We start from the raw sequence: 22,349 nt of genomic DNA, 5'->3' as shown, positions 1-22,349 counted from the left end.
TGGCGAATTAATAAACTTGGGTGGATATTCCTTAGGGAAACACAGGTCAGATGCTGCTGACCCCTCTTTCACCCTGGCCTCAGCTAGCAATGCCATGCCTGTCTGTCCTCCTGGACCAACTACAGAAAGGAGGACTCCCCCTGGGATGTCCTTGTCCCCTTTTAATAGCACTGGGCCCCTCAAAGCAGTCTGTTGCAAAGCTGAGCTGAGACCATATGACAAACCCTGGTGTCACTGTCCACCCACAGAGGAGGAGAGCACAGCAACACTTGCACTGACCCCATGGCTGCCCAGGGGTGTCTGACTACCCGATGCACTTCTGGGAAAGGAAAGCTGGGGTGGGGCCAATCACTTCTCCCAGGTAACAAGTGATAGGACAAGAGGAAATGGCCTCAAGTTGTGCCACGAGAGGGTATTAGAGAAAATTGCATCACAGAAAGGATGGTCAGACATTGGAACAGGCTGTCCAGGGAAATGGTGGAGTTACCATCCCTGGAAGTGTTCCAAAAAATGTGTGGATGTGGCACTCGGGGGCACGGTTTAGTGGTGAACATGGTGGTGGTGCTGGGCTGATGGATGGACTTGATGAACACAGAGGCTTTTCCAACCTCAATGATTCTGTGACTCTCTGATTCTGGTCAGTGGTGTTTGGAGAGCAGCAGGATGGGGGGTGACACAGAGGCAGTGAGGGAGTGCAGCTAAGGGGGGCTCCCAGCTCACGTGCCAGACAGAGACTCAGGGTTGTAGGGCTGGAGGAGCACCTTGGGCATCAGGCCCAGGGCCAGGGGAGAGTGCTGGGCTCAGCCAGGAGCAGCTGCCAGGTCCAAGGATGTGCCACGTGCCCCAGTGCAGCACGGCTGGGCACAGGGCAGCCAGGGGTACTCAGGGGGTACTCAGGGGGTACTCAGGGGGTACTCACGTGTGCAGGCGGCGGAGGGGGGGTCCTGCACGGCACGGTAGAAGCTGCTGTCACAGCGGCACACGCGCGCTGCCCGGCTCTCCGAGTGGCTGTGCAGGGGACACTTGGCACACAGCTGGTCCCCAGGGGCTGATTTGTAAAATCCCAGCTGGCAGGCTGCAGAGAGAAGGACCCAGGTCAGAGGGATGTGCCTGGATGAGGATCATCCCACAGCTCAGAGGATCCCACCAGCACAAAGCTGGGCTGTGCTCACACATTGAGCACAGGAAACCAGCCTTCTCCCCTGCACCGGGGTGAGTCCCCTCCAGCTGCCCACCTGGAAACTGGGCTCTGTGGAAACTTCTGTCTGTTCCCCCAGCTGCACTTACTGCCATCCTGACACCTGTTCCCCACTCTGCTGTTCAGGAGCTGCCTGAAAAGCTCCAGCTGTTCTCCTCGCACCTGTGCCTGCTGTCCAGCCACTGTCTGCCCTCAGGACAGAGAGCACTGCAGGGATCAAACATGCAGCACTGGAAATCTATTGGCAACTATTCCAAAAAATCATTTATGGAGCAAATTTACAACACAGTCCCCACTTCATGGTGGTTGCCACAAACACTGGCTTGTGCCCAGGTTCCCAAAAGCATCCATGTGGGAGGTTTCAGAAATTAAATCTCCACACCTGGGACATGGTACATGTCCCTCCACAAGACCCTGGGGTGCTGCCACACAGAGCAACAAGTTCCCCTGCACAAAACTCCAGGGAAAGAGCCTCTCTTGCTGCATGGCACAGCAAAAAGGCACCGCACGCCCACTGCTCTCTCTCTAGAGGCAGAGGGACATTCAGGCCAAATGAGACAGCCTTGAAAAGAAGTTTTTTTCTGACAACACAATCTGCCTGCAGTTCCTCTGCCTCCTCCTGATGCAGGAGCTCATCCCACGCCAGGTCTGGCATTGCTCTGCTTCATCCTCCCCCCTTCTCCCAGCAGCCCCTCGGGTGGATCATTTGTCACACAAACAAACAGCTCGTCTCTTGTTAGGAAAATCGATTTGTTCAAGAGTGACATGTGGCATGTCAGGTATCTGTCTGGGGGTGGAAGGATCTGCCCTCTCTTGCAGGCTTAGATTCCAAATAAGGGAGAGCAGGCTCTGTCTGGGTCCCTGTACTCCTGAGGTACTTTTAGGACCACTTGCAGTGATTCAAGGATTATTCCTGGCTCTGACTCATCTCCATTTTTCCCCCCTGAGGTAGTAATACCTTCATTTTCTCATCTTTACCTCCAGTGGCCAGATCTGCATACAGCCTCAATCTTTGCTTTCAGGCATGTAAAAGGGTTTTGTTTGTGATCCAGCATCCTCAGTGGGCTGGGTCCCTCCATGCTGTTTGCTCTGTTGTTTCAAGGTGCTGATTTGTTTTCTATTAATAACACTCTTTCCTTGCCACAGATCTCCCTGGACTGATGCTACCAGCATATTCCACCTATCACACACTGCACAGTGACACAACAGTTTTATAACTGAGCTACTCTAGCAATGGCAGCTGAAGGCAGTGCTCCAGTCACACATCCCTCATGTGGAGACCACTTGCTGGTCCCTCTCCAGGCTCTGTCACCAGTTTCTGTGGCACTTTTGCACCAAACGCTCTGTTAACAGCAGAGGAGTGATACCACTGGCAGGATTGACATGTGCTGCACGTGCCAGAGGTGGTACCACAGGCTGGTGTCACAGGCTGGTGTCACAGGTTGGTGTCACATCTTGGTACAGCAAAGGCCAGCAGTTCCAGACTTTGTTCCTAAATTCCTGCTCCTCCACTCCCCAAAGGGCATCAGGGCAAGGAGCAAAAATGCCCAAACGTGGGGATGCAAGGGAATGCAGATGTGAAATTGCAGCAGCTTGGGGCTGGTTTTGTTACCCAGCTCTTCTGGCACCTTTCACTTCCCCAATGGCATCAGGAGAGGAGAGAACACAGGGGATGCAGATTTCAGGGGAGGTTTGCTGTCCCTTGCCAGCCGCACCAAGGACAGCCCAAGACATTTGGCAGGTTCTGGTGCTGACTGGTGCTGATGATACCAAGAGATTCAGGGACTCTGCCCTTGCCAAAGGCCGCCTGATGCTGCAACACCCTCCAGTCTGCAGCCCTTTGGTTTTGGGTGTAAGACTGAGATGAGCACTGATACATCCTGTTCTCAGGTGGGGACAAATCTGGGAGGCAGCTAGCTGGTGAAAAAAAACCCCAACCAAACTCCAAAATAAATTGGAAGAAAGAAGATTTCCCAGTTTTTCTATGTGGGAAAGGATGAAGACACTGCATGAGCACGGCTGGGAGGTGAGCAATGGGACAGCCCCTGTCGGTGCCGGGCAGGTGCAGGTCAGGAACTGCTGCCTCTAACTTGTGCAAATGTCCCTTGGACCTGCAAACCACCATCATCTCTACGCATGCAGCAACCAGGGACTTGTGATTCCAGAGGCATTGGAGTGGCTCCCTCCACCACTATTTAACTAAGAGCAGAGAAATCAGTACTACCTCAGGTAGGGAGAGGCAGGCAGCAGGAAGGATGGGAACACGAAGCACAGCAGATTTGCACAGAGCAATTGTAATCACTTAGCATTTAATGCTGTAAAAAAGCCATTAATTACCTGTAGCAATGAGTCACAATTATTTCAGATGCACTCAAGGGGAAAATTATACTAAATGACAAATTACAGGTGAATTTGTGCACCAGGGCAGAGCCATCGGGAGCCAGCTCCCGGCACATGGACAGCATGAGCACACAGGGAGGGCTGGGGAGCACCTGGGGCTGGGGCAGGCACTGCCTGGGGGGTCATGCACCTCTGGGTGTCTCAGTGCCCACTTTAGAGGGAAGCAGGACACACGTGCAAAGCCTTTCACAGGCACGGGAGAGGGCACCAGCTTGAACCTGCACAAGGTATAAAATACCTCCAGTACAGGACGCCAGGCATGTCCTGCTCCAGATTGAGCTCTCTCATGCCACACCAGTGACATGCAGAAGACCCCCAGGTTAGTTCTGGGAAGAGCAAACAGCAGAGAAGTGCCCAGCAGGAAAAATTCAATCAAATGCACCAGGTCTAAAACACACAGGGCTCCAGAGGTGTGGCTGTGGCACACACAGAAGCCTCCCAAATCTGCAGCCATGCAGCAGAGAGGTGCAAGAGTGGTTGTTCTGCTGTCTTCACTGCAGTCAACTATAGCCACCTGCCAGAAATGCCCTCCCTGGAGCCCTGGGGAAGGTGGGGTTTCTTTTATTCCCATTATTTGATGTAATTGACACCCTTGCTCTGAGTCTGAGGATCCTGCCACTTTGTGAGCCACCAGAAGTGCTGCTATGGAGTGCTCCTGTCCCCAGTGCCACCCCCAGTAACAGGCAGCCCCGCTGCCTGTCCCAGCAGTTTGATCTCACATGACGGTGTGGTTTTGCAGTGCATGTGGGACAGCAGCACCCCTTCACCTGCCACTCAGCTCAAGATTTGCACATCTATGTTCTTCCTGCAGCCCAAACACCTGGCTGATCCCAGTGTCACCAGCAGAGCCTACAAAACCCAGCACTGAACCTGTGCTTGGCAGAGCACATCTCTAGCCCTGTATCACCCCAGACCTGTTTGGATCTGTTCCATGGGGCTTCCGCTGATCCCCCCACCCTGCACTGCACACCTTGCCTGTTTGCCCACCCCACCAGCCCCACTCTCATGCGCCGCCTGCCCAAAGGACTCCGGAGCAGCAGGTTTGCCTCAGGAACAGTGAACATGGAGGGATCTGCCAGCCATCTGGAGTTCGGTCCATTTGTTTCACTCCCCCTCCATCCTCTGGGGACAGGACAACATCTGCTAATAAGCTGGCAGAGCTCAAGAGATGATGGATGGACCTGTCAAGGATACGCTAGCAGGCAATGAGCTGCTCCTCTCCCTCTCAAGTGGCTGCCTGGGAGCAGTGCTCTGCAGGTGGCCCTGGTGGGACCACCAAGGGCTGCTCCAGTGGGGCTGCAAATGTGAGCACTGCCCCCATGTCACTCCCTCTTGGCTCTGTCCTCAGCCCAGGAGGTTTGGGTGGGGTGAGGGCATGGCTGAGAGGGTGACATGGGGCAGCTCTGTGACACTGGTGCCACGAATTGCCCCTTTTCCTGACCCTTTGACAGATCTGGGCATCCACAAGCACCAGAAGAGCAGTCATGTATCTCTCTTTGGCCATGCTGGGAAGAGATAGAGATGGAAATAAAGGTGTCACAGCCACTGTGACAGCCAGAGACAGGCACCAGTCCCAGAGCCCCCCAGGCTGCACAAGCCAGCACAGAAAATCCCAGCTCCTTTCAATCCAGTTTCAGCATGATGCCTCCAATCTCAGCTCCCATATGACACAGACACTGAAACAGAAGCAGGTTATTCTCAGCCCTGTCTTAAAATGAGGCACCTGCCTCATTGCCCAAAATCTTCTGTTTTAGCAGGGCTGTTCTCCCCCTCCCCTGCAACGCCAGGTCAGTCCTGGCTCTGGGCTGTTCAGTGGCCTGGAGGGAGTTTGGGGGTCTGGCTGGGCTGGTGCTCTCAGTAATCTCCTGGTCCTGACATCATGCCTCACCCCACAGTCCTGCTGGTGCTCACACACCCTCCTTGTGCTGCTTGTCCCTGCACTACCCCAGCCCTGGTCACCTCTGGCCTCTGAGCACCACATTAGCCTGTCCAGAGCCCCACTCCCACCTTGCAGCCCCTTCGCACAGTTCACAACTCTTCCCACCCTCAGTACAACCCATCACACCAGTACACAGCCCTGAATTTGTCTTTTACCACCCCAGACTCCAGCTCACATCACCTCCCTGCTGCTTGGCCCTTCTTCCCACAATTAACCCACTTCACACCCCATTGTACCCCTGAGTCTTTCAGAGCGGGGAACAGGAGGAGTTTTTTACCCATGACTGCCTTGCAAAGCCAGCAGAACCCTGTGCTTGAGGCTCCCAGCAAATGGCCCACACAGCAAAGGACACCCTGAATCCCTCTTGGTAACACCCAGATTTCACTGCCGCCAGGACAAGCTGTATTTAGGAGGGTCCCGCCCTTCCAAGTGGAGTAACTTCACTTGAAGTGCTGGGAAAACTGGAACCATAGTTGTACAGACTGGCTGCATCTCAAACTGGAAATCTGCATGATGCTGCCATAGAAAAATCAGCAGGTCTTAGAGTCACAGAATCACTTAGAATCAAACCCCCAGCCTTCGAATTCCAGAATCCCAGAATGGTTTGGTTTGGAAGGGACCTCAGAGATCATCCAGCTCCCCTGCCCTGCCATGGGCAGGGACACCTTCCACTAGACGAGGTTGCTCACATCCCCATTCAGCCTGATCTCAGTACTGTTGGACACACACCTGACTCTCTTCTGCTCTTCCCCACATCTTAAAAAATGAAAAAATAAAAGCAGGAAACACCCAAATCTCAGTTTGCTACGAGTGCTGCTCTGCTGCCTGGTGCAGACATCCTTATGTGGGAGTGGAGGTGACGATGTGCAGACTTGTGTAGGTGAGACAGCCTGGCACGCTCGGAGCAAAGGCTTTTTTATAAAGCTCATCCAGGGAAACGCTACAGCTTGCTGGAGTCAGATGGAAACAGGCAGCCTAGTGCCAGAATTAGAAAAAAAGCTGTTTCCCAAACTCAGTCTTGTCAAAGAGTTTTAGATAAAAGTATCCAAAGCTTCTGAAAAAACCCCACAGATTTCACCAAACCATAAACAAACCCAGAAAACAGAGTCTGGAGGAAGGGGTGGGGCCGAATGGGGCACCCCTGAAGGGGACAGTCCTGGAGGTAACCCTGTGTCGCTGTTGCAAGGCATGAAAGAGGAAAGCACACACAGAACACCAAGAACTTCATCCCATCCCTGGCAGGAGCTGGGATGCAGTTTGGGGGGGCCCTCTCAGCACATCCATATGGCTGTGGATGTGTAGAGGGGCTGAGCTGGAAAATGAGGGTGCCCAGACATCCCAGGGCCAGCACAGCCCTCGCCCCCGCACAGCTGAGCCCCACCAGCCTCTGCAGAAGTGTCAGCAGCAGCAGCTTGTTTTCAGAAGGGGAAGAAGTCATCACACAAACAGTGACATGGGTGGCATCTGGAGCTCCTGCCAAGGGCAGAACAAGTTTCTGGCAGGGCCCTACTGCTCTCACCAAGCCTCTGAATGTGCTGGTGGGGAATTTGAGATCCCCGCCCCCCACAGTTGTTACACTATCCCCAGGGCAAGGACTGGTGCAAAATCCTGGTCTTTCCTTCACTGTGTCCAAACTTCCCCACAACAGCTTCTAAGGCACCTGCACACTGGAAACCCATAGCAACAGCCTGTGTTCACCACCTAAACATGGCCAAATTTTGTGGAAGAGTTCAAAACAAAAATCCCCAAACAAAAAAAAACCACATTCCCAAACTGGTGAATGTCTTCATCCATCACAGCCCAGCTGCTCTTCACCACTTCTCAGAAGGCCACAGAGACCTGCTAAGCACAATTAAAATTTGATTAATCCCCATCACTACCCAGAACTCCAGCTCAGGATCATTCTCACCCTTCATTTCTGTCAGTGCTGAAACACAGAAAACTCAGAGGAAAAGTAGCACACAATAAAATGATCAGCCAAGGACAAACCCCATACTGTTGTGTTGGTGGGACACAGTGCTGCTCTGCAGGCACCTCCATCCTTTTTGTTTGTTCCTTAGCAGAGAAATAAATAGATGGGTTTAGGTGCTGGGGTGCTGCTTTGTTTTGTTTTCCAATTAGCCATTGGATTTTAGAGGAGGGAGTGTTGCTGGAGATCCTGGGATCACCCTGTCCTGCCTCCTGCCCTCTCCAGCGATCTCACTGGGCTGAATCAGCCACACACACACAGCCCAGCACCCCTGGGGTCCAAGCCTAGCAGCCAGGTCTGAGACAGTGAGCTGGAGGTCCCGGTATGAGACAAGTGTGAACCCAAGGATCCCACCCCAAGGCTGGATAAGCCTCTAGGGGAAGAAGTCCTTGCTAATGAAAAAGGAAAGAGAGCAGGTTTAGATGGCATATTGGGAGAAACTCTTCCCTGTGAAGGTGCTGAGGCCATGGCACAGGGTTCCCAGAGAAGCTGTAGCTGTCTCTGGATCCCTGGAAGTGTCCAAGGCCAGGCTGGACGGGGCTTGGAGCAACACGGTCATGTGGGAGGTGTCCCTGCCCGTGGCAGGGGGTGGAACAAGGAGAGCTTTAAGGTCCCTTCCAGTCCAAACCTTTCCATGATTCTGTGTTCATACACAGTCACAGATTATGTGTCTTGGAAAACAAACTGTTTTTTCTTTCTTTCTTTTTCTGGGAGGATGCGGAGCTTTGGGATAACCAGGAGGTGACGTGGTCTCACCAGCCAGTATTCCCTGTATTTTACAGAGCAGCTGGTGGCCTTGCAAATCACAATGAAAATCTTGTGAGTCATCAACTTTTTTTGATTCCCGTTTCTGGCATCACGGAAAGGACTTTTGCATAACTCCCACAGCACCACTTTGGAACTGTTTCTGCCCCTGCCCTCGGAAGCTTTGACTTGGTGTCTTGGGGTGACTCTATGATGTGTATCCCCTATCGCTGCTCTATGCCCAGACATAAATCCTGTGCCTTTGTGTGTCTTCAAGCTGGATTTGTGAGAAAGGGAGAAAAAAAAATGAGCAATTTTGTGTTCAAGGACACAGATACACACTGCCCTGTGTTCCTAGCTGCGACAGAGCAGAGGAAAGCACCTTCCTGCTTTTCCCAGCTCTTGGCTCCTTTTCTCAGGAGAGAGATGGAGAGTTAAACTCCTTTGCTTTTCAGCTAGTCTGCAAGCTGAGGCAAGAAAGTTTTTTTTCCCTGGGACTTTGGCTTCTTCTTCTTCTCTTCTGGAACTGTTCAGAACTTTCCACCAAGGCCTGGAAGGGGCCCAGGCCGACCCAGATCCGAAGAGGAGAGAGAGAGACCACGCCCAAAGAAAGGACTCTAAAATCTTACCAGGTTTCTCTCCACAGCGAGAGGTTTTATTATTTAGCATTATTATTCTTTTCCCGTGTGTCTGTTAAAGAAATAGGTTTTTTCCTTTCACTTTCCTCTGGGGAAAATTTTTTTCCCCCTGAAACTTGGTGGGGGACGGATGGCTGTAACCTGCCTTCTATCAGAGGACGTTAAATTTGGATGTTCCTCCAAATTTGTCTCAAACTGGGACACTGGGTACACTCACGGCAGAACCCCTCTGTGGGGGACACCTGGAGCATTGGTGCCACCAGCTCTGAGTGTGACAGCCTGGTACCCAGACAGCAGGCACAGGATGCTGCAAGCGCTTAAGGCTGTGGCTTGGGCCTGCCATGTGTGTGCTGCGGCTTGCACAGAAATTCCTCTTGAAATCCACACCAAGAAAAGTGAAACACCTTCCAAGATGTTTGCATGGAGCTGCAGTAACAGGGTATTCTCATAGAATCATGGAATCACCAAAGGGTTTGGACTGGAAGGGACCTTAAAGCCCATCTCGTTCCACCTGTGGCAGGGACACCTTCCACTAGACCAGATTGCTCCAAGCCCCATCCAGTGGCTTCACTTGGAACCTTTTTCGCAGGTGTTTCCAGGGCTTTCCCTGCCCCTATGCCAGGCTGTGCCCCCAGCACAGTACATTTCTCCTCCTCTCACACAGCTCTGCTCCCCCCTTGCCCCACCAGCTGTGGGACTTTCTTCATAAATGCCCATGGACACAAAACTATTCACAAGCACATAATTACCAAGCTGGGTATTTTCTCCTCTTAATTAGCAATGCCATGGTGCTTTAATTGCTCGATTAAAGTTGCCCACAAGGAAGGTTTAAGGTACATTAAATCTGCTGATTGGTTCATCAGCATGAATCCCACCAACTGGAAAAAATTAACTGGCTTCCAGATTGCTAACCAGACTCTCCAGATCCATTTCCACCAGCTGTGTCCCACAGGAGGAATGAGAGAGCCCAGCAGTCCTTCCTCTATTCCCACCTCTCCTTCACTTTGGGGGCTGGAAGGGAAGGGTTCCAGCAGGGGCAGTGTCCCTCTCTTCTCTTGTCCAGAGGAAAAAGGCCATCTTTTAGCTGAAGCAGAGCTGGGTAAAGTCTAACCCAGGGCCAGATCCTCATTCGGCCACACACAGCAAACCTGAGTTTGGTGGCTGTTCTCACTCAGGCTACAAACACTCATCTCGTGTGCACATGGGCTGCTGGAGCAGGAATTAGGAATTGCTCAGTTCCTGCTCTCTCATCACTGTTTTCCATCTAAAGGGAACAGCCAAGCTGAAGGTCCCAAGAACAGCAGAGGGACAGCAGCCAGAGCAATCAGAACACCCAGAGGATAAGATGCCTGTTCCCAAACTTCAGACAGAAATGTCTGAACGGCTCCTGAAAGCCATGGATATTCAACAAAGAAGCTTTTTGGGAGTGGCATTTCTGCCAAAGGCTCATCCACCCACTCTGACAACAGGGAAGAGGGCCCATCCTCTTTTCCACTTGTTTATTAAAGAAAACCCTTCCTGGGAGATTCTCTGCTCCTGGGGGTCCCCGTGGCTGGATGCTGGATGGGTTTGTGTCAGCTCCCAGAGAGCAGCACCATGATCCACAGCCATGGCACTGCTGCTGATGCTCCAAACCAACTCCCTCTGCATGTACAACCTGTGAGCAGCTGAACAGATTTTAGCCCAACTTGAAGTTTTGCTCACTGATAGCTGGTGAGAGATGCAGCCCAAGAAATAATTCAGACCTGACTCAAAAGGGGGACCCTGATGCAAGGACTATGAATTTACATGGTCCAAGGACCAAGGTCTATCCACCAAGGACCACCACCACAACCCAAGGTCTTGGTGGCTCAGGAGCCTAGCAGCCCTCCCCAAAGAGGGGCTGACTGGGGCTGGTAGGAGGGATGTGGTTGAAGAGCCACTGTCCTCACCTGCCTGAGCCTCCATGTCCTCCTCTTCATCCATCCATCCATCCATCCACCCACAGGACAGGGTACTCATGTCCCAGCTCTCAGCCTTCCCTGCCCACAGAAGCACAACCAGGCTCCCCTTTCCCATCCCTCTAATTGCACTGACCTTATTGAAATGGGTCTCTATTTGTCCTGCACAGCAGCTGCATATCAATAAGGTGAATTATGCTGATTGTCTCCTTATCTGATGAATTGCTGGGACAGATCCTTTTCCCTCCTGCTCTTGCTTATTCTGCTGTTTAGGCAGAGCAGTTGCTATTTGCTGTGTGTAAGAGATGTTAATGTGTCATGTGTGGACTGATGCGTTTCAAGGAGGAAAGAGCAGCACGTCCGAGGCTGTGGGTGAGGGGGTGAGGGAAGAAAAGTCTTTCAGAACCTTGAAAACAGAGGGAGAAGCAAGTGGGCTGTGCTGTCCCAGGAGGGGTTTCCTCCTTGAGGTGGCTGTGGCACAAGATGCTGTGGGACTAAATGCTGGGAATGTTAGGAGCTGGCAGACCCCAGGATGCCATCAACAGATGTGGGAATTCCTGCTCAAATCCCATTTCTGCCCAGTTAGGAACTGTAGCACACGTGCCCAGTCCCAGCTGGAGAAGGGGATTCTCTGGGGAGGAACCTGGCAGAGGCATTAGGCATGGATACAGGGACAAATGTCTGGTGTGTGGGGGCTGTGACACATCTGATGCCAAGCCAGCTGGCATCTCAGATGGCCCTGATCCCAGCACCCCTGGGCTGAGATCTGGCCCCCTCAATCCCATGGAAACTGCCCCTCACATCCTTATGGCAAACAGCAGGACATCAAAGCAAGGTGAAACGTGTGGATCCTGCTGGGATGAGTGCAGGAGTAGGAGATCCCAGCCACCACCCTCCTGCCCCAAAAAAGGGCAGCAGAGGATCCAACATGATGGATGACAGCAAAGCCCCATCCCTGCAAGTGTCCAAGGCCAGGTTGGACAGGGCTTGGAGCAACCTGGTCAAGTGGAACCCCATGGCAGAGGGTGGAATGGGATGAACTTTAAGGTCCCTTTCAACCCCAGTCTGGGATTCTACAACTCTGTAATGGGGATGAGAGGCAAAGAAGTTCCTGATGTTCCTACACATCTTTCACCACATCCCACCTCACCCCTTTCTTCCCAGGTCTGTGGCACTACTTTCCTTCTCCTCTGAAGGGCTGGGAACACCTCTGGCCATGGTCTGGTTTCCTGAGCTGTCTTCCATCACTCTGGCAGGCCCTTAGAAAAATGAATGTTAAAGAGGAGGGGGAGAAACCTCCACTGTTCAAATACCTTTAGCTTTGACAAATAAGGCGTCCGGCTGTGAAAGGCAGAAGGAAATTAATTTGGAATCATATTTTAAACACTGCCATAGAGGCAAAGTATCTTCTCTCTAATTTTTCCCCCTCCACACCTCCCCTCCCCAACCAAAAAATGAATTTCCCTGGTATTTATAGAAAGATTATTAGGGCCACAAGGAGTGATTTATATCATCTCATCCCTGTGACCGAGAATGAAAAATTGCTGGGGCGACAGCCACTGGAATCCTGCTTTTGTCCGCCTGACAATTAAAATGGCTAATTTCCAACTCCAACAGATCCATCGGGGTTATAAATCATCCCCAAAAGGCACTTTTCATCCTGAAAAATGAACTCTGCCCCAATCAGGCACAAGATCAGAGATTAGCATGTTTGCCTTCACGTGTAAATGTATGTCCTGCTGCCCCACCAAAGGAGATGCAGGCAAGGAGGTGCTGCCCCTGTTCACTTGATGCTGGGTCAGCAAACTGTGCTGGAGCCAGAAAAATGGGACAGGGAAGGAAGGAGGGTGAGACAACACTGAGGTCAGAGAAAGTCCAGTGACGTTTCTGTCCTGATTCTGATGCCACAAGGCTTGGAGAGCTTCACCAGAGAGCACTGCTGGGTCTGAGTCCATCTGCAGGGCCACCTGGGAACATATGTTGGACCACGCTTCCTCCTGTGCCATGCCTGTGGTTGGAGCAATCCCACCAGAAATGGGCAGGAGGGCAGAGAAGGGGCCCACAGAGCAAAACTCCCACAGTTTTGCTGCAAGGAGAGAGCAAACCTGTCCAAGGAATCACATGAAAATGAGGCAGGCAGAGCCCAGCACCAACGCCACAGCCTCGCTCAGCCTCCTGCTTTTGGGGTGGGGATGTCCTGGGGCAGAGTGTGCAGTAGAGGACTGCTGGAGGGGAATACAAGGAAGGGCTGTTTGGTCCATCTGAGCCACCTTGCAGCTCCTTGCAGTGGTGGGGCTGGCACAGCCAGCCAGGAGGCCCATGCCAGTGCCCCCTCCTGCAGTAGCACATGCCTGGCCCCACATACATCTTGCACCCACTCTTTAACATGCTGGAAGACCTTTTCTGAGTTATTAGATCTATCCCAGGATGACTTTCACATCAACTGCCACAGACAGGAGGAGTTTCAGATAAAAGCATTTATTCTGCCCATCCTTCCCACTCTGTAGCTGGAGACCTGCAGGAGCCCCTGGATCCGTTCCAGTCCAGTGTCGGATGTCCTAACCTTGAGTCAAGTCTCCCTAAGACAAATGCTCCACTTGATGTTTCCTCACTTGACGAAACTCAAACAAAGGCCCCGCACTCGTATTTGTGCTGCTCCCCCTCACCATGTCCCATGAAGAAACAGAGAGCAAACAAATGTGTGTGGAGGGCTCTCCCGGGGAGCCTGTGCTCTGTACACACACATCCCTGTGCCTGCTGCTGGTCACCCCACTTCCTTATCACAGTTTGTTCAGTTGGCAGCTCGAAGCTGCCCAGCAGCACTGAGGGCCCCTGGGAAGGCTCCCCACACCCGCGGACAAGGGGCTCTGCAGCAGCCCCGGGAGGTGAGGCATGGACGCAATGACCTTGTTCCATGAAAGCTCAGTGTTCTCCTTTTTGCTTTCCTCTCTTTTAAGCCCCTGCCAGCGGTGGGTGTTTCGGTGAGGGCAAGTAGTGCCTTGCTGGAGCACACCAGAGATCTCAGCACCAGGCAGAGCTGCTGGGGGCACTGAGCTGGGATGTCTGGGCCAGTGATCCATGGTAGGGAAAGACGGAGCCAGAGCAGCCCCTGTCCTGATGCCAGCCAGTCCCCATCCCAAGGCCATGCCCTGTGCACCAGGACCTGTCAGAGCCACAGGAACCCCCAGGGAGTTTGGCAGTGGTACCAGCCACACATTTTGGAAGCATGAAGCCAGCTAGCAAAGGCATGGACAGCCTCCACAGAGACTGGCTGTCCCAGCTTCTGTGAGCAGGCTTCTGTCCTCAGCCCTTCCACAAAGAGGCAAGAGCCCTTGCAGCCACCCCTCCCCCTTGGAGGCACTGCAGGCAAGAAGTAAGGACTCACCCATGCAGGAATCCCGCTGCTCTTCATAGCCAGCACTGCACACGCACTTCCCAATGGGCACCAACCACTCTCCCTCGGCACTGCAGTACATTTTGGGGGTGTCCCTCTCCTCCGAATGGCCCACGCATTCTCCCCGCACTTCCACCAAGGAGGACGAGTCTGCCCCAGTCACAGCCTCGGAGAAGGATGCCAAGTTCCTCACTGTAGCTGGGCACTTCTTGTAGTACACCCGCACCGAGACGATGGCAATGCAGGCACCTATATCCTGGAAGGCCAGGTAGAACCCCCTCTTGCTCAGCGGTCCCACACCCCGCACCTCTGTGTTCAGCTTCAGGCGCCGCACACCCAGGTCCACATTGGTGAAGCTCTCATCTGCTGCGATCGTGTCAATCTTCAGGAACTGGCTCTCCCGGGTGCTGGTGCCCAGGTCCCGGTCAGACTCCATGTAGTAGAGGTTGAAGGTCTCCTTGCAGGTGCCCAGCACACCTGGCATGCTGTTACAGTCCCTCAGTGTGAATTTGATCTCTGCATAGACCCGCCGCGCTCCATCCCGCTGGACCCAGTTGGTCCGGAGCCAGTTGTTCTGGTTGGGGGTCATGACGTTACAGACCTGGTAGGTGTGGATGGGGCTGAAAAACTCATCCATTTCATTGATCGAATCCCACTGCAGGACAGAGAAAACAGGTCACTGCAGATGTCCCCAACCCCTGGGGGAGCAGGGAGCATGCAGGAGTGTGTGCCATCTCCCACCCCGCTGCTCCTGTGTCTGGATGGGAGGTCACTGGTGCCACAGGGCAAAGGGAAATGAGGAGCAGTCGCTAGCCACACCAATTTGGGCAGTGACACCCGGTTGCAGCACTGTGGGAGATGCAGCCCTGCTTGCAAACGGGAACACTTGCTGATGTCCTGGCAGAAGGTGAGGGCAGTATGTGTTTGGGAGGGCTCCAAACCCTCCAGGTCATGTTTGTGAGTCCCTTTTCTTGGTGCTCAGCCTGTCATTTGCAGCAGTAGCAGGAACCACCTGCGTGGTGCTCACCTGGGTCTCCTCTGGCTCATGCACTGTCCATGCACAAACTAAACTGGGCACTTTCCATCTGGAGGAGTTTCAGGGTGGATACCAGAGGGTGAAGGGGAAGCATGTACTGAGCACAGGACTGTCAGCAAGAAATGTGGGCCCATGGGGGCTTAGAGGTCCCTTCTTCCCTGCAAGGTGATGCCAGTGTGGCTCCTTGGAGTGAGCCCACAGTGCCCAACCCAGCTGAGAGGCTGGATCACGGCTGGTTCTGGGAACCTGGATGCTCATAGCTTGACAGCTCAGGGGTGAAAATTCCACATACCAGTGGCTGCAGGGTGAGCCTGAGGAGGATATGCTGGCAAAAGTAGGTTGCAGCAAGCAGGATTGCAATGGAGGGTGGTCTGGGTGAGGGACAGGGACATGGGTGTCACACAATGGAGGGATGCTAAGTGGGTTTAAGTGATAAGAAGTGAGAAGTAGTGATATTTTGGATATGAGTTCCATAGGTGAGGGACATGTAGAACTCAGCTGTTTGGGGCTACATGACACTTCTGGGGGCTCAGTCTTGCCTCACGTCTCCCTCTCTACTCTCACCAAATACCTCACCAGGACTCACAGACTTTCGCTGCGCTGGGGGCTTTCCACCACCTCTTCAGCTCAGATTTCTGCTCAAACCAGATACTCTGATCACACCCCCATGGACGGGTCTGGGACCCCTGATTTTTTATGAGAGAAGGGGAGGAGGAAGAGGAGCAGAGGAGAACTTCAAACCATCTGGCTTTTCCCTAAACTTAGAAACAGGCTTTGAAGTTCCACCCCCATGCCCAAGTCCAGCTGTAAGGGACAGCCCCAGATGCAGTGCTGCAGAAGCTGGGGAAGGTACTGGCACTCCTGCTCCTCTGCCTTACAAATCATCACTACCGTCCTCACCCCAGCCTCAGCATTCCCCTCCTGCACCTTCCTGGGGTCCTGGCTCTGCCTGGAAGCTGGCAGGGAGCAGCCCCCACTTTGGAACCTGTGTGTACCCAGCTGTCTGTGGGGGTTGGGGGAGCCAAGCAGATCCCCAGCCATGCTGCAAAGAGCAGGAAAACAAATCTTTCAGGCAGCATTATAAGTACATTAAAATAAACCTCTAGGCTTGCTCTGACAGGGCAAAAATGTTGTTTTCTTATGCAAGTGGTGACTTGGTTTCATTAGACACAAAACCAACAGCAGTCCCAAGAGAAGGATGCTCAGCTCAAAGGGGGTGAGCCTTCAGCCCTCACCCCAGTGACATGGGAGCTGACAAGGATGCAGATCCCTGGGATCCCTGGGACAGGCACCCTCCAGCCTCGCTGTGTGGCTGCCAGCAGTGCAGGGACAGGGCACAGCTAGGAGAGGGCAGCACACCTCCAGAGCATGAGAGATACAGGAAGGAGGAATCAGTGATACCTGTAAGACAGCCCACTCCCTTCTCCCCTCTCCGATGGGAATGTCCTTCCTCGTTTGACCTCCCCCACCCGCTGCTCCTGGGGAGGTGGTGTGGTGCCTTCTGCTCGTGTGAGGGTGATCAGAGCAGTCACTGCACTCATGTACATCTTCAGTTTTCCCCAGAATCTCCAGTTTTCTCCTGCATTTAGGAGAAAACTCTGCTTCTCTGTCCTATGCAGCTTAAAGCAACCTGGAAAAGGCAGCAGCTGCAGGTGCAAACTACAATGGAAGCTCATTTTAAGGGGAATATGCTAGCAAAGGGGGTCAAAGTCAAGCCACTCCCTGGAAAGAAAAATGCTTGTGATGCATTTTAAAAAATTATCTTCTGAATTCCAGAAATGTCCAGGTTTGTCCTGGGATCACTGGGAACATGCCCTGCACTCCAGTGCTCAGGTGGACAACATGGAAAGGGGCCAGGCTACGGGTGTGCTTGGCTGGAGGGATGAGGGCAGCACCCCTCAGCTTCCCAAGCCCAGGCACGAGCCTGTCGAAGGTGCTGTGACACGCAGGACACTGTCCTGCCGCTGGGTCAGGGGCACAGGGGTGCTGGGCAGTGTGGGCAGCACCAGGCACAGCCCAGCCCCTGCTGGCGCTGCGGAGCAGAGAGCTCCCCGCTCCCGCACCCCACTTGTGCTCACGCTGCTGCGGCGCTTCCGAGGGGTGGAAGTCGCTGTCGAAATTAATCGAGCACAAATTAACACAACATCTGTTTCCTGTCTTTTCCCTGCCGAGTTTCCCGGGGGAAGTGAAGCAGAGCTGTGCACAGGAGGAGACGCACGGGCTAAGGGCAGAGCTGTGGGGGTGTGGGGGTGAGCAGGAGTGTCCCCCACGATGCACAGCCAGCTTCCCTCGGCATTGCCTGTGGGGTCAGGGCTCTCCACGAGGGTCTGGCAAGGGAAAGATGAGGTTACTGTGCGCACCAAGATGCTTTGGCTCCAGCTCACCTCGTTGGTTTTGGTCTCCAGACATTCACTTCTCTCCCAAATTTGGCAGAGGAGATGGAGCTCACTACTGCTGTGTCCCCAAACGCTTGTGGCACTGCCAGAGCTGGCAGCATCCTCCCCGTTGACAGAGCAGGAGATAATGCCCACCTCCAAGCACCAGCAACAGTCGGTATCAGCCACACCTCCACCCCTCCTAGGGTGAATTTGAAGAGTTTGCATTTGCACCATCACTCTTGGTGCTTTTTTGCACAGCAGCTGCACTGTCAGTTCTGTTCCAGGGTCCCTTGGGATCCCAGTCTGAGACCAGCCCAAAACACCACACTTGGCCTGCACAGAAAGTGCTCTAAGAATGGGGCAGGCAGGCTACCTGAGCTCGTGGCTCAGATGCCACAGATTCATCTTCCCAGCGTGTCACAAGGCAACCAAAGTCCCATAGGCTCTGCCAGGTCCTGGGACTCGCAGGGCATTTGGGATCACAGAATCTGAGAATGGTTTGGGTTGGAAGGGACCATCTTGTTCCACCCCCTGCCATGGGCAGAGACACCTTCCACCATCCCAGGGTGCTCCAAGCCCCGTCCAACCTGGCCTTGGGCACTGCGTGGGATGGGGCAGCCACAGCTTCTCTGGGCAACCTGTGCCAGGGTGTACCACTCTCATAGAGAAGAATTTTTTCCCAATATCCAATCTGAATATACCCTCCTTCAGCTTAAAGCCATTCCCCCTTATTCTATCACTGCTTAACCTTGCAAAAAGTTCCTCTCCAATCTTCCCGTAGGCCCTTCTAGGTACCAGAAGGGGGATGGAAGGACCTGCTTCAGGAATCCCCATGACTGGAGGGGTTTTCTGTTTCACCTTAGTTCCAGGTTCTGTGGGCAGGAGGGGACATCTGTGACACTGGGTACCACTGGCTCAAGAGCGCAGGCACCGTGCACACCCCAGGCACTGCTGGCTCTCAGTTCATGGGTTGAAGTGGTTTTATGAACCAAAGCTCAGCTCAGCCCCACCAGTGTGATAAGATCCCCCAGCGAGACAGAAATGAGGACATCATAATTAACGTGGTGAGCGCACACGCTGGGGGATGATGTGATTGCATCTGCATTCAGGAGTTTGCCTAATAGTTTAAATTAAAGTCAACACCAGTTATAAAAAATTTTCCAGATTATGAAAGGCAAGAGATGCAAACACCAGATATCTGGGCAGCTGAGTAAGGTCTTATAAGTCTCCCAGGGCCTGTGTGGAACAGCAGAGGAGAAGGAGGAGGAGCTGAGGAGAGACTGTGTCCCCCTGGAGCAGCAGATCAGCCTCCCACCACCCTTGCAGTGCAAAGGAACGAATGTCCCCAGCCCTGAGACATCTTCCAGGAGGGATGCCAGGTCTGCCTGGCATAGCAAAGCTTTTGTGGCCACAGATATCCAGCACTTTCCTTCCCAGCATGCCATGGCACCTCCTCGCACCATTGTCACTGGGAGAGGAAAAAAAGAGAAGGCTGTTATTGCAGCTATAAATCATTAGATGGGAGGCCTTAATGGAGATAATCCCCATGAAATCAGTCACTGCTGTGGCTAAGGAGGGATTTGTCAGGCAGTTAACTACCCTGAGCTTCACTGCAGGTGATTAACTCCTGGTAGTGACCAGCATCTGGGGAATTAGCAATAACCCAGCATTTACTGAACAAGCACCGGGAGATGAGCTTTTATCTCAATTACCAGTCTAAATCTTTATTTTCCAATGTTCCATTCCTACACCTTTTTTTTCCCAAAGAAAATTAATTTCACCGCAGCTTGAGCTGTAACTTTCTGGTATTCCTGAATCCAGATAGAGGCTCCAGCTTGGAAGAGAAACCCAAGAAATACAACACGGACATCAAAGTGAGGGAGAGCAGAGACATGGCCTAGGCACATGGGAGAGCCCCAATATCTCTTGGTGCTCTGAGAAGAAGAGATGAACCTGAAGCGGGGTGGAATATCAAGGACACAGCACAGCTCAGACTGGGGATGGGGTTTTACAGGGTGGGCTTGGGGCAAAGGGAGACCCCGCTCCATGACACATGGGGCTTATCCAAGCCATGAACTCATTGTTGGCTGAAGGACCAGACCCAGGTAAAAAAAGTCCCCTGGTGCATAGGCATGGCTCTGGAAATAGCTCAGTCCCAGGGCTGGAATCCCCGTTCTTGGTGCACAAATACTGCTGGGAGACCATCCTGTGGGCACGTCTGTGCTTTCAGCTGGGGGTTCCAGCAGATCTGGTGCCTTTCTGACAGCATTCTCTCTGGGTGCTGTAGGATGAAGGAGGAGCACCCTTGGCCAATTGTGCCCAGGGGCCTCAGGATACATCCCTTTTTGAAGAGCCAAGGGGCAGGGATGGGGAGCTGCAAACCTCTCTGAAGGTATCTCCTGGTGTGCCCACCAGCAAAGCCAACATGAAGCATGCCAGGTGGGATTGCTGGGGATTGTACAGGGCCAGGAGCTGGACTCAATAACCCTTGTGAGTCCTTCCAGCTCAGGATATTCCATGACTCTGTGATAGCTGCTGGGGCAGCTGCCTGGGTGGCAAGGCCCAGCAGCTCTCTGGGCTGACCCCAGCCCCTGCAGCACGGGGGAAGCTGTGGGGCCACCACAGGAGGTGCTGGTGGGGGCGGATGGGGAGGTCGTGAGCAGCATGGGGGGCCTTTCTCCAGCACTCAAGGTGCTCCCATTCTAATTAGCTTTTGCAAGGCATCATTCAAGCTCCTTAGATACCCTGTGTCTGAACAAAATCATTTCCTGTTTGACTTTGTAAATCAAAGTAGACGATACAATAATTATTAATAATATGTTGACTTATCTCATCAGTGTTTTAATTAGTCAGTAGAAAGGCAATTTGCAAAGGGGCTGATCAGGCTCCCTCTGATCCAGCAGCTCTCGTGCCAAGCAAGCAGAGGGGAGAGAAGGGCACTGGGGCACTGGGGCTTTTTGCTGGGGAGAACTGGGATACAGGAGGCATGGCAAGGGAAGGGGTTGACCACACTGATAAGAACTTAATTTTCAATGCAAAGGGAATTGTTCAGGGAAAGGAGTGAGCTGCAAAGCTCCTGGGAGCCCTTTGAAGTTATAATTGAGAGGAACCGCAGCCTGCGGGACGGGGATGCTCCCGGTGACCCTTCCGCTTCCTGCACGTGTCTCTGGGGTGGAGGTGAGGGGGGGGATGCAATTAAACCCCTGAGCAGCAATTACAGCCAATTACCCCTCAGTTAATTGTCTGGCAAGAGAAAATGTCAAAACAGGCCAGGCATGGCTCCCTGATGGCCTGACACTCCCCAGGGCCCAGGGCACTGCTGACCCTCACCATGCCCACTGCTCCCAGCTCCGGCTCCTCTGCTCTTGCTGGCCATGGCAAAGCCAGAGAGGGATACAACCTTCCAGTGAGGCAAGTTCACTTTGCCCACAGGTGTGATGAGAACATCAGGACTTTGCAAGTGGTACCCATCCAGTTTTGCAGTGCTGATGCTTTGGACTGTTGCCCTGGCTGTGCAGGCAGCTCTGGGATCTCCCAGTCAGAGGAAGAAGCCTCTGAGGCTGCTGCCTTTCCTCTGGATCCCCAGGTGTGACAGGACCTGCAGGTGCTGGAACAGCAAGCCATAGGGCACTAGGCAGTGAGCTAGCAGACACATGTCCCCTCCTGAAGCTCCTCAGGCTGGGGGCCAAGGCTCTGTGCTGCTTAGAGACATGAAAAGACCCAGGCAGAACAACCCACCTCCTACTGTCACCCATGTGGTGGCCCTGGGGGGAATGGAGATGTGAGTAAAGCAAAACAGACATGACTTCAGCCAGCAGTGCTTGGCAGGAGGATGCTGTGTCTGCCCAGGGATGGAGCGGATACACTGTGGGGAAATCCTGCACCCTCCAGCACCAAGTGCACGCTCCAACTGTGGTCCAGGCAGGACAGCTGGCAGGCAGTAGGGATGGGGGAGCACTGCCACCAATCTTTCAGGCAGAGTATCTAAATAAGAAAATGGCAGCAAAAATAAAGGACCTCAATGAAAATCTGGCTTCACAATACAGTGCCTCTATACAACCCCAGCCCAGGCCTTCCAAAGCCACAGCACAGGGCAGTGGGCAGGGACAGCCCCAGGGACACCCAAAGCACTGGGCACAGATGGTGACCAGCAAATGGAGTCCCTTTCTAAGAGCAGGGATCACACCGGATCTCCCCCACCTGAGCCTGAACTGTGCTGTAGGGGCTGCTCGGGAGGCATCTGTCTGCTCAGAGCCAAACCATTGGCACTGAGAGTGAGTATTCTACCCCAGCTTCCCTGAGACACCAGCACCCTAATCCACCTCCTGGTGGATCCAGCAAGCAGATCCAAGGGCAAATTTACTACTCAGAAAGGACATGGAGCTGAAGGACCAGCAGAGAGGCAAAGGAATGAGATGCTCTTTCCGGATGATATAATGCAATGGCCCTGGAGGAAGAACTATGGCCCCGACAAGCATTTAGAGGAGCCATTAAAACATCCAGCTGGAAAAAGATATGCAAAGTTGAGGGTGTTCAAGACAGTTTCCACACAGGTGAGTGGTCATCATGTCGGTAACAGGGCCACAATTTGGGCAAAAGCACAGGGTAAGTGCACAGAGGAGTTACCCCACGACTGAGGTCCTGTAGGACTCAGCACCATGGCCAAGAGGTGGCTCTGGCATTGGGTGCTACACAGCACCTTATGTTGTGAGC

At 53.2% G+C, this 22,349-nt stretch overlaps 1 protein-coding gene across 1 annotated transcript in view; it reads right to left on the bottom strand.

Annotated features, from left to right (window-relative positions):
* The window catches only part of EPHA8 (EPH receptor A8), a 53,135-nt gene that overhangs the window by 15,974 nt on the left and 14,812 nt on the right, over positions 1–22,349 (bottom strand). Inside the window, 2 exon segments of the mRNA XM_042015871.1 lie at positions 920–1,075; positions 14,214–14,877. Of these exon segments, the coding sequence (XP_041871805.1) occupies positions 920–1,075; positions 14,214–14,877 (820 nt within the window).

Source organism: Corvus kubaryi, unplaced genomic scaffold (assembly GCF_017639235.1).
Source record: "Corvus kubaryi isolate FWS band 111438036 unplaced genomic scaffold, C.kubaryi_AGA036_p1.0 split3-37344, whole genome shotgun sequence".
Lineage (NCBI taxonomy): Eukaryota > Metazoa > Chordata > Aves > Passeriformes > Corvidae > Corvus > Corvus kubaryi.
This window is presented reverse-complemented; position numbering and strand designations above follow the sequence as displayed.